Source organism: Alligator sinensis, unplaced genomic scaffold (genome assembly GCF_000455745.1).
Source record: "Alligator sinensis unplaced genomic scaffold, ASM45574v1 scaffold1259_1, whole genome shotgun sequence".
In the NCBI taxonomy this organism is placed as follows: domain Eukaryota; kingdom Metazoa; phylum Chordata; order Crocodylia; family Alligatoridae; genus Alligator; species Alligator sinensis.
The window spans coordinates 159205-171900 of record NW_005843219.1 but is presented as its reverse complement, the minus strand read 5'-3'; the positions used below and the strand labels follow the sequence as shown (position 1 = coordinate 171900).

The 12696-nt window shown below is 45.0% G+C and overlaps 1 protein-coding gene and 1 pseudogene across 1 annotated transcript; one reads left to right on the top strand and one right to left on the bottom strand.

Moving 5' to 3' along the window:
• Window positions 1-854: 854 nt before the first annotated feature.
• LOC112548496 lies at window positions 855-1814 on the bottom strand (annotated as a pseudogene).
• An 8679-nt stretch (window positions 1815-10493) lies between these two features.
• Window positions 10494-11432, top strand: LOC112548497 (olfactory receptor 5V1-like). Its single transcript, XM_025194470.1, has one exon. It carries the CDS (start codon window positions 10494-10496, stop codon window positions 11430-11432), a length of 939 nt encoding a protein of 312 aa, XP_025050255.1.
• The last annotated feature ends 1264 nt before the right edge of the window (window positions 11433-12696 follow it).

Here is a 12696-nt window from a genome sequence, read left to right as displayed (position 1 = left end):
CATACAGCCTGGGGTCTGACTGGCTAAGCAGCAGCAGCTCTGCAGAAAAGGACCCGGGGTTACAGTTGATGGGGAGATGAATATGAGCCAACAGCATGCCCTTGTTGACAAGACAACAAATAGCATGTTATGCTGCATTAGTAGGAACGCAGCCAGCAGGCTGATGGAAGTGATTATTCCCCTCCGTTCAGCACTGGCGAGGCCACATCTAGCGTACTGTGACCAGTTTTGGGCCTCCCAATACAGACAGGTGAAATACAAGGACAACCTAAATCCAGCATCACTACAGTCATGACTTGTACAGGAACACAAGTGCATAGACACTGACAAGAAATCATTGCCATCCCTTCAGCATTGTATGAAGGAACATGCTCAGCTCTCCTGGAAAACACATAGGAGGAAAGCATGACTGCAGGAACAAGCACCCAAGTAATCACTGACACCTCCTATCTCAAACCCATAATCACTCTGCTTTCAAACAGTCTCATACACTCGTTCCACATCCCACATAAACAAACTTCAAGAACACCTTCTAACCCAGAACGGAGAAAGATCCAATGATTTTCTTCAATGGGGATTGTTAGAGATAATGAAGGTATGTACAAGCTGTGGCAATCGTGAAGTAACAAATGACAACATCAGCATCAAAGATAAAATTTAACAGATACAAAAACATTAGCTAGGGCAGAGCGGTATCAGAGACTAACTAATTCAGGGAGATACAAGCTTAAAATTAGAGAAAGAAATCATTTTAAATGGTGTAAACCTAAACAAACAGAACAGATATTGGTTCTAATAATCTGTTTTCATAACACAAATGATTGTTTCAATAAAAATGTTCACTGAAACCACAGTCATTGGAGAATAACCAACATCTTCATCACAATAAACTACTTCCATCTCACCAGTTTCCACAGTGCTGCTTTGATGTCCTTGTTTCTCATGCTGTAGATGACTGGATTCATCATTGGTGAATGAATAAAGAACAGACAGCATGAGATCCAGAGGTGATGGGGACCCAGATGTGAGCTTCACATAGGCAATCACACCAGTGCTACCCAGCAAGGAGAGAACAATGAGGTGGGGAAGACAGGTGGAAACTGCTTTATGCCAGCCCTGCTCAGCGGGGATTCTCAGTACAGTAGTGAATATCTGAATATAAGGCACAAATATAAACACAATGCAACCAGCACTTAAAACATGCACTAAAGATAAGGATCTGAATTTCACTAGTAAACACATCCGAGCCAGAGATCCTAAGGAGCTGGGGGATTTCCCAGAAGAACTGGTTGATGATGTTGGAGTGGCAGAAGGGCAGCCTAAAGGTGTTGCCCGTGTGCAGGGCAGAGTACAGAAGAGCAGCGCTCCAGGTCATGGCTGCCATTTGCAGACAAGCTCTCCTGTTCATCACTGTCGCATAGTGCAGTGGTTTGCAGATGGCGATGTATCGGTCGTAAGCCATAACGGTGAGGATGAAGAGGTCTGCTGTAATGTAGAAGAAGAAGAAAAAAAACTTGGGTGACAGATCCAGAATAGAAAATCAGCCTGGTGTTCAGAATGGAATTAGCCATGGATTTGGGGACAATGACAGAGATGGATCCGATGTTGAGGATGGACAGATTGAGGAGGAAGAAGTACATCGGGGTGTGGAGGTGGCTGTCAAAGGCTATGAGCACGATAACAAGGAGATTGCCAATCAGGGCTGTCAGGTATAGTATTAGAAAACTGGCCAAGTGCAAGATCTGCAATTCCAGGGCATCGGAGAACCCCAGGAGTAGGAACTCTGTCACAGTGGTGCAATTGGACATCATCATCCACAGTGCCTTTTAGGATGCCTGTGGAGGGAAAGGGAATGACTGTGTCAGGAGAAGAGGAAGCAAGAGAAAAAACACCATTTTCCTGGCCACAATTCTCCATGACTTAATTGTTTTAGAGGTCCACCTGATTTTCAGTTGAAAAGGAGTTTTCTGATAGAAACAGGGTTCCCAAAGTGACAATATTTTTAATGATACATTAAAAAAATTGGATAATTGTGGCATTTCATCGAAGAAGTGGGCAGGAAAAGTATTTTATCAGAGCTTTTGCCAACACCTGGTCACTGCCACTCACTAGTGCTCATACATTTCCCACGTCTGTGAAAGTGGAGAAGTTGTCAGTGCACTATCACACTGGCATAAACCGATTAGGCTCCTTTCTAGTCCACGGGGCCATGTCAGTTCACATCCATTGCAGGTCCATTGCAAGTCCATGTGACATGGGAAAAGGGAATTCATACAACCCCAGATCCTATCAATTCATGAATGCTGGTTTCTGAATCTTACCCATGGGCAGCTGAGCATGAAATTATGAAATCAAAAAGGTCATCCCGTAGTATTTCCATTTTCCTAGGGACATAGAGCTTAAGATGCTGGCTGTGTCTAGGATCTAATTCATGTGGGAAGTTTGCAATCAAATGGCTGGCTGGATGTGCACAAAGCTGCGTGTTCAAACTGGCTTCAAGTCTCAGAATTATATATAAGCATGGGCTGTCATCGTTCCTTAACGCTCCCTACATCCTGAAACTCATCTACTTCAAAGATATTTTACCTTTTCTTTATTTGTTTAGTCTGAAAATCTTCCGTGGCCAGCAAACTAGATAACTTTTGGCACTTGGCACTCTTGGTTATTGATAAAGGGGGAGACATGCTAGCAGGGCAGCTCCAAGCCCAGGGCAGGTTGTGATGCACAGGGCAGCTCTGCCTGCCATGCTGCTGAGCTGTGGTCATGGCTATTTCCCCCCTCCACAAAGGCAGTGCCTTGGGCTGCCTCCCTGCTTCCCCACTCACTTACATTGCTGTAGAAAAGGTAAAAATTTCAGGACAGAAATATGCAATTTTTCATATGAATACCTATATGCATACTTTTTATGACAACTGTCAAAATTGTATTAAATGGAAAATAAAGTTCGGAAATAATTTTAAATTTAATTCATTATAATTTTTATAAAAGATCCTCTCTATTAAAACCCAAACATTATTGAATTGAATATATAACTTATTGTGCTCATTTTAATGGTTTTGTCTTCATTTTCCTATGTTAAATCCTAGGGCAGCTTGATTACTGATCATCTACTCCTGCCTCCAATCTCTTGTCCCCCCATCACTGTGCTATCTAGATGCCAGGGGTACAGGTTTCTCGGGGGCATGCACTCCTCACTCTGCAGAAGAACTGAGAGGAGGAGATCCAAAACGATGAGTCCCTGAAGAAGAGCTGGGCGTGCAGCTGACTTGGAGCTTTACTGCAATGAAGGGACTGAAGTCGCAGTCAGTGAGTTGTCTATCTATATGGTGGGAGGTCTTGTGGGACTGTTTCCCTAGAGCCCTGCTCAGCTCAGAAGCAGAGTCCGTGGGCAAGCACAGTGGATTCACAGATATTGAAGCCAGAAGGACTGTCCAGAGTCTCTCATTGGACCTACTGCTGACCACGTCAGAGGATCTCGCTGTGGCTTGTATCAGGCTGCATCTATCATTGGGCCAGTCTGTCTAGGCTTTGCTAGTTGCAACATGGGGATGGGAGGCATTTTTTCCCCCCTCCTGTTGCTAATGGTGTCAGGGCGCCCCTCTCCCAGGAACCCTGCCTTCCTCATGCACGGGGGGTTGGCTGCAGCCAAGGCTAAGGGGTTTTCCTTGTCCCCACAGGGACTTGCCAATCACCATATTTGGGAGCAGGAAGGAAGTTTACTGTACAGACACATGGGTAGAGACTTGTGGGGAATGAGGGTCCTTTCTCTGTAATGGGGCGGAGGTGCTGCCTTCTTTGTATATCCTGTGTTGTAGTGGTGTGACAGGGTGACTGCATACTTTTAGAAACAGTTTAGAAAACGGTTTTGTATGGGGTAGTTTGGATAGGGATAATCATGCCTTGTACATACCTCCAGACGCTGTTTCCAGAGTAATTTTCTATTAGTCTACAATTTATCACATTTTTCTTGTACATGGGGCCATCCCCTGGTCCGTTACCGGGTTTCAATTGCCAAGCCTGTCCTGTAGGGGCCCCACGTTACCCGGTGCTGCCTTCTCATTCCCTATGTCCTTGAAAAGGGACTTTTTGTTATCCTTAATTCTGGTCACCAGCCCTAGCTCCATCTCTGCCTTGGCCTTCCTAGCCACCTCCCTGCAGTCCTGAGCAACAGAGGAGTCATCCTCCTTGATGACAGCCCCTTGTTTTCACTGATTCTGTACCATCTTTTCTGCCCTTAGGCCTGGAGTAGATGACATCCCGGTGTCCCTGCCAGGTCTACTTCCCCTGATTCTGTGGGAAGTGAGGAGGACTATCGTCTTCTCCAGCTTCTAACATTTGTGGTCTGGGTGCTTTCTACAACTACAAGTTTGGGACTTCCCCCCATTGTTCAAATACTTGAGCAAGCCTGTTCTTTTCTGCACACCTCTGGATATCAGCCAGCTCCAACCAGCCCCCCTCCGCACTTTGGGTGCCTTGTGTCCAGCCCCTTGGACTTGTACACATGCAGCTTTTCTAAGTAGCTCTTAAACTGATCTCTTGCCATTGTTGGCTGCTCACATGCTCTCCAAACTGTGCTGCCCAGTGCAGTAGTCTGGGAGCTGACCTTCCCTGTGAAGACTGAGGTAAAAAAGGCATTGAGTACTTCAGCCATTTCCACATCATCGGTCACTAGGTTGCCTCCCCGATCCAGCTAGGAACCCATGCTTTCCTTCATCTTCCTCTTGTTGCTGACATACTTGTACAAATCCTTCTTGTTACTCCTCATGTCCCTAACTAGGAGAAACTTCAGCTCTCTTTGCCCTTCCTGATTTCGTCCCTGCATGCCTGAGAAATACTCTCATACTCCTCCCTAGTCATTGATCTAAGTGTACTCTTCTTGCAGCATCCTTTGTTGGTCACTGAAGAGTTCACTGCTGAGCCATGCTGGTCTTCTGCCATACTTGCCAGCTTCCATGTACATCGGGATGATTTGTTTTGGTGCCCTCAGTAAGGTTTCCTTAAAATAAAGCCTGCCCCCCCCCCCCCTTTCTGGGCCCCTTCCCACTCACCCTGGCCTCCCAGGGCATCCAGCCATGAGTTCCCCGATGGAGTCAAAGTCTGTTTTCCCTATTTCACTTCTCTCCATCCTTTCCTCAGGATCTCACCCTCAATCATCTCATCAGCATGGCTGCCCCAGTTGCCATCCTCTACCTAATTCCCCACCACTTCTTCCCTGTGTCTGAGCGGCATATCAGGAAGAACACAGCCCCTAGTTGGTCTCTCCAATCCTTGCTCCAGGAAGTTCTCAGCAACATTTTCCACAAACTTCCTGAATTGCCTGCGTGCTACTGTAATTGCCCTCCGAGCACATGTCAGGGTGATAGAAGTTCCCCATGAGAACCAGGGCTTGTGATCAGGAAACTTCTCTTAGGTGTCTGAAGAAAACATCATGCACCTCCTGCTCATGGCCTGGTGGTTTATACCAGACCCCTGCCATGACATCACCCTTGTTGATCCCTGCCAACCCTAACCCAGAGACTTTCAACAGGTCTGGTCTCCAGTTTCATACTGGAGCTCTGAGCAATCATAGGGCTCTTTACCATGTAGCACAACTCCTCCTCCTCTTCTCCCCTGCCTGCCCTTCCTGAACAGTTTGTACCTGTTCGTGGCAGTGCTCCAGTCATGTGAACTACTACCAAGTCTCTGTTGTTCCAATCACGTCATTGTGCCATGGTTATGTGAAGACTTCCAGTTGTTCCTGCTTCTTTCCCAGCCTCCATGCATTCATGTACAGACACCTGAAATATCTATCCAATTATCCTTCTCTCTCAAGAAGAATTAGAAGGCTTCCCCCATTGTCTCCTTGTGCTTCTGCTTCCTTTAGTTCACCCACCTCCACATTTACATCATAGGTTTGGTTCCCATCCCATGGCATACCTAGTATGAAGCCTTCCTTATTAGTTTAGGAAGCCAGTCTGCAATGATTCCCTTTCTTTTTTCAGGTAAATCTCATCTCTTCCTTGCAATCATTTTCTTGGAGCAGCATCCCAACGTCAAAGAAGCCAAAGCCCTGCTGGAGACACTATCTGCATAGCATGCATTAATCTGCAGGATGCATCTGCTCCTGCCTGGGCCCTTCCCATTGACTGGGAAGATCAAGGAGAATACTACCCAAGACCCTTAACCCTTTACCATTGCACCCAGAGCCCTGTATTCCCATTTGATCTGCTCAGGGTTACCCCTGGCAGTATCATTCTTGTCCACACAGATGAGCTGCATGAGGTAGTAGTCAGAGGGCTGGATGAGTCCCAGTAATCCCTCTGTGCAACTACAGAGCCACTGGCCTTTATCTTTAAAAACTCATGGTGACTGGGGCATGTCCCAGATGTTTGGAAAGGGCAAAAATACTGTCCATCTGGCGTTGATCTCGAAAAGCTTGTGGTGACTGGGGGAGGTCTGAGATGTTTGGAAAAGGGAAAAGATATTGCCCATCTTTAAAGGATGAGTCCCAGTAATCCCTCTGTGCAACTACAGAGCCACTGGCCTTTATCTTTAAAAACTCATGGTGACTGGGGCATGTCCCAGATGTTTGGAAAGGGCAAAAATACTGTCCATCTGGCGTTGATCTCGAAAAGCTTGTGGTGACTGGGGGAGGTCTGAGATGTTTGGAAAAGGGAAAAGATATTGCCCATCTTTAAAAAAGGGAAGAAGGGGAAAAGGATGATCTGGGAAATTACAGACTAGTCAGCCTCACCCCAGTCTATGAAAAAATTTGTTGCAGGTCCTCAAGGAATCAATTTCTAAGCACTTGGAGGAGACAAATGTGATTACGAACAGTCAGCATGGGTTGACCAAGGACAAGTCATGCGTGACCAAAATGATGAGTGCCTCTCTGCATGGAGGGAGAGCACTGGACATGATATATCATTTCCTTCACAAGGCTTTTGATACAGTCTATGACAGTACTGTGTACTACAATATTCTCACAAGCAAGCCAAGGAAGTACGGGTGGGATGAATGGACTATGAGATGGAAGAAAAAAAAAAAAAGGCTTGATAATTCAAGTGAAGAGATGGTAATCAATGGCTCAATGTCTATCTGGCAGCCAGTATCAAATGGAGTGCTGCAGGTGTTGGATCTGGAACAAGTTTTGTTCAGTAATGTTGTTGACTGCTGGGAAGATGGCATAGAGCGCACCTTCAGCAAGTCTGCAGATGACACCAAGCTGTGGGGAGTAATAAATATAATTGAGGGCAGGGCTATGATTCAGAGAGACCTGGACAAATTGGAGGATTGGACCAAATAAATTTCATGAGGTTCAGTAATGACAAGGGCAAAATCAAGCAGGTATGATGGAACAATCCTATGCACTGGTACAGACTGGGGACTGACCAGCTAAGCAGCTGGACCTAGGTGTTACAGTGGACAAGAAGGTGAATATGAGTGAAAATGGTGCTCCTGAAGAGCCACAGGGACTAGCTAACAGGGACTATTTTTGACAACACCCACTACCTCTTTCAGTTCTTGGCCTGGGCAAGTCTCTCCTTTTGTTTGGACACATCACCCTCCAACAAAGCACAGCCCGCTTGTGTCACGTTGGGCCATCGAGAAGTGATTTTGTATGATGAAAAGTGGTTGGCTCAACCTAAAAATTATGATCTCATGCACAGCATTGTGGGCAGGAGGAAGGAAGTTTCAATCTCTGGTTATGATGCAAGTTTGAATGAGAAATGATTCTGTGCCCGGCCTCTTGTGGGGTTACACACTTTAACTGTCTCTTTTCAGTGTTCTTTGTAACAGTAGCCTAAAAAGTCAAACAAACATGTATGAGGATGTACAGTATACTCACCATTTAATTGTCCGCTATCCCTGACTTAAGCTACCAAGACACAGAGCCAGGGGAGCAGCCAGCCCAGGGCTGCCTGTTTCCCCGTCTCCAGGCACTGTGCACCAGCTCGCGGGGAGTGGCTGGCTAGGGCACAGGGTGCCTCAGTATGGGCCACAGCATGCGGAGATGGGAGCAAGCAGCCCAGGGCTCCCTGGTTCCCTGTCTCCACGTTTTGGCATCCTTTGTGCTGCTGTTTTCTTTCTGGGTTTGTTTGGTTTTTTTGTGCTATCCTGGTAGCAAATTTTGTGCCAGCACTGCAAATTACCAGTGTCATGCATGGTTTAACAGCAGCACCACAAACTGCATGTGCTGCCTAAGAGGTCTGCAACACCACAAATGACACGTGCCTTCACATCTGGATCTGGCCACATTGTGTTTGTGCCAGACAAACCTGGAAAGGTTCATGGGATAAGAAATGCCAAAAGTTTGGGACATTGTGAAGTGCATCCAAATGGCTGTTCCAGGATTCAATCAATAGCAGAAAAGTAGCAATCCATTCAGCCACTCTCTAAGTGCTGACGTGTGTACACATTAATCGTGGGACACTTTTGTTCTGGGACAAATACAGGCACAGCTGTGCTGGGACAAATGTGACGTCTGTTTCTTGCATTGTTGTCAGAAAGAAATGCTGAAGTTAATTTTCATGAGCCTCCTGCTTGATACAGGCCGTGGTATTACACCCAATGATCCCTGCACCAAACTTAATATCTTGCAGGTGATATAAAGACCCACTTAACACAATCTATTTAGTTTCCAAAAGAGACGGTTACTTCATTTCACCGCATCCCAGAAGGCATGTTTTCTAGGCAGCTTCCATGTTTTCTACTTACTCTCTTACAAAGTTGACTGGCACCAAATGTTCCTTACCATAGACAAATCTTACACTGACTCACTTGTTAAATTGGATAAGCATCAGGGATCGTGTCCCAAGTGGGATCAAGGGTTGCATCTATGTTCTCCTGGTGTAGGCAAGTCAACCTTTTAAAAAATAACCTAAGGTTCTTTCTTGATCTCATTATTTACCAGGTCTGTCTGCTAGACCCACGTAAACCGATACCCCTTTCTATTTACTGTGATTTGCCTCTTTGGAGTTGGCTTCACTTACTGTCCTTTCCTAAGAGTGGCAGGTAGAAGTATGTGTCCGTGTCCAAAACCCTTCAGGATGTGTTGAAAACCTCGTACAAGATTCTGGTGAGTTTGAGCAATTTGTTGATAATCATTTCTTTCTTATTTTACTGCATCTTCCATTTTCCTACTTTGTACTTTGCTCGTGTCACTTATGCTTGTGCAAAAGGAATGCAGACTGCGAGTAAAGCATTTCCATTCAGCTTTGGCAGGGCTTTATGCACATGTTGTACTCACTTTTGGTTTTATTTTACCAGTGAGAATGATTAACCATATACACAAATGCAATAGAGAAGGGGTGAATTCACCCCATCTGGCTGCCTTGAATAAAGTGATGGTTCATGCCAACAGAAGTCACTGGCTTCACTCTAGATGTTACAGGGTGAAGTTACCTGGCCAGTGCTATAAAGGAGATTGGTTTTAAAGTCAGAGAGGATGATGAGATTATCTAGTCCAATGAGTGAAATCCATGTGCCAGATTTCCCACTAGTATAAATCAATGCTGTCGTTGGAGCTATGCTGAAAAAGTATGCTTTACAAAAAAAACCCCAAAAAACCCACCCCTTACTTTGTCAAATCTCTGGATTGTTTGATCTTTCACCAAATATTTTCTCTAACCTTATTATGAAAAACAATAATCTACTCTATGAATAAATGCATTATTTCAAACAGGTAGATTAACAAAAGAAAAAAAATATGCATCATTCAGATAAGGTATTCAGTGGGCTTTGATAGAAAGCATACCAGTCTCTGCTGAGATTTGTTTGCTGCATGGGAAGGTGAAGCAGTTTTTTGGGGGTTTTTTACATTTCATAAAGTAGTAAAATCATGTACAGGAGTGGCTCTTGGTCTTTTCCTGTTCCCAGGTGAATTCTCTTTCCTATGACTGACCTAGTGGTAGTGTGTTACAGCTGCAAAGATAAATAAGGACAATCTAGAAGATGGTATTTCGTTACCCTTCAGTCATCTAACTTTTTCTTTTTTTTCATTTAAGCGCATTTCTGGCTCTTAGAGTTTGAGATTACATCCCTGAACATAAAATCCTAAATCCTTGACAACTACATATATGCATACCCAAGTCAAGTCCCAAAGACAAAATGGGGAGGGAGGAGGGCTATCCTGTGTTTTAGCTCCAATAGCCGAGTGGTTAGAGCACTTGCCTGGGAAGGTGAAGACAGCCTTTAGTTTTCCCTTCACCCAGAAAGAACTTGAAACCGCAGCACTATGGCTTTCTAGCACAGCACGCAGGTCAGGAATTACTCATTAGGCTTTTGAGCACTCCTTCTGAAGCAGAGGTACCGTCCTTTGTGTTTAATTGGCACTGAAGGGAAAAAAGGATGGAAGGCAGCACAGATGGAAAGCTTCTGATTCACTTAGAGGAAGGCATCGAGACTAGAGCCAAGCTCAATATGCATACATGAAAATTCAATTTAGGGCTTTGGGTTTTTTTTAATTTTACCTTTTATGTTCTCACAGGTCAATGCCAATTGAATAAATTTCAATGAAGAACAAAACCACTGTCAACTACTTTGTTCTCTTGGGGATATCCAATAATCCATATGCCCAGGTTTTCCTCTTCCTGGTCTTCTTAGTTATCTATCTGCAAACCCTGCTAGGGAATGTGGTGATCATGCTGGCAATAAGGAATGATCCTCATCTTCAAACCCCCATGTACTTTTTCCTGTTCCACTTGTCCTTCCTGGACCTCTGCTATTCCTCAGTCACCGTCCCAAACATGCTGCAAAACATCCTAACAGGAAAGAAAACCATTTCTCTCCCTGGCTGCATTACACAGATGAGCTTCATTCTTCTGATGGGTTGCACAGAAGCTTTCATACTCTCGGCAATGGCTTATGACCGATACGTTGCCGTATGTGCCCCGCTGCATTATGTGAGGATCATGGATAAGCGATTGTGTGGACAATTGGTGGGTGGCGCATGGTTAATTAGTGCATTCTTTTCCCTGGTAAACACTGCTCCTGTGTTAGTTCTACACTTCTGTGGGACCAACAAAATCAATGGTTTAAGCTGTGAGCTCCCATCCCTTTTAGCACTGTCCTGCACGGAGACCACGGTCAGCCAAATGGTGTTTCTCGTATCAGTTCTACTTCTAGCTTTTCTCTCAGTGCCCATCACCTTGGTCTCCTATATCTACATTATCTTCACTATCCTGAAGATACAGTCCACAGCCGGTAGACATAAAGCTTTCTCCACCTGCAGCTCCCACATAACAGTGATGGTTTTGTATTATGGAGCTGTGTTGTTCCGTTATTTGAGGTCTAGCTCAGTTCCTTCGGTGGCTCTAGACAGACTGTTCTCCATCCAGTATAGCGTCTTAACCCCCATGTTAAATCCTATCATCTACAGCCTGAATAACAGAGAAGTGAAAAGAGCTCTGAGGAAAATACTGGGGAAAATGCAAGGCAAGCACATTTCATAAGATTGATTTTAAGACAAGGTTTTAGATTAACCTGGCATAGGCATGTAAGAGTGGCACCTTGATTTCAGTTAATAAGTGATCATGTACTTGGGATCTAATACAATTTGGGGGGGCTGTGGCTCCCAATGCAACCTTTTTAGAGGGAATAGATGCAAAGAGATGCATGGGCAGACAGTAAATGAACTCCAAGTATCACTCAATTCATCCGTCAACAGCAGTTGCATAAAATAGGTACCAGTCAAATTAGAAAAAAGCCTTATAGCACTGTACAGATTCAACAGAAGAGAGGGAGAGCATGTCTACACTGTTTCGTCAGAGCTTCCCAGGGTGTAGTTCTTGAGCGCGGCTTGCAAACCTACCCCTGCCCTGCATGCACCAATTCTGGAAGTGGGATGGTGGAACCTTTCCAGGGCTATTCTCACAACCCTCAGAGAGGGTTCACTGTCTTTTTCAGGTTTGGTGTATCTAGACTGGAAGAAGGTAGGAAGGCATGCTTGATTGCAGCTATTCCTGTAATCAAGGGTGCAGACAGACATCTTACTCTGACCATGCAAAACAAACATCCTCTTTGTGCCACCATAAAAATGCCTATGCCAGCACAAGCTGCAAATGAACAGGTGTCCTTGCCCTGCTTGTGAAACATTTGTTTGTGTCACCAAACTAGTCACAATTTGCAATGCCTTATGATGAAGAATGTCTGTTTACTATTGCAGGGGGTTCCCAGAGCACACAAAGGGTTCATGGGGTGCACATTTCACATTGCTGTACTCCGACCTAGGGCACATGTCTGCAGGTCAGGGAACCAACATGGGCATTGCCTTACAGCTAACTCAGGATGTCTCTATGCAACAAAAACAATGCCTAATTGTAGAACAATCATTAGAAAAGTAGTTTGAAAGGTTAGAGATGTAAGTTCAAGTCCCTGCTTCAAAGCAGGCAGTGGAGAAAATGAGCATTACAATTACCCAGTAGGGGTGTGCGAAGTTGGCTGTACTTCATTCGGATACAGCCCAATTCAAGGGACAGTGGTTCGATTAATTGATTCAGAGCGCTGTCCTATTTCAATTTGGCTGAATCTGAAGATTTGATTCTGATTCAGAGAATCAGCAATTCGGCCGTAAACACAGCTTTAAATCTTTTTTCTACATACCTTGAGGTACCAAGCATGGCTCGTGGATGCCGAGATCGTGGGTCGGATGAAGCGTTCCACAGGAGCGCGTGGGGGGCCCATGCATGCTTGGTGGCAGACCCAGAAGTGGACCAG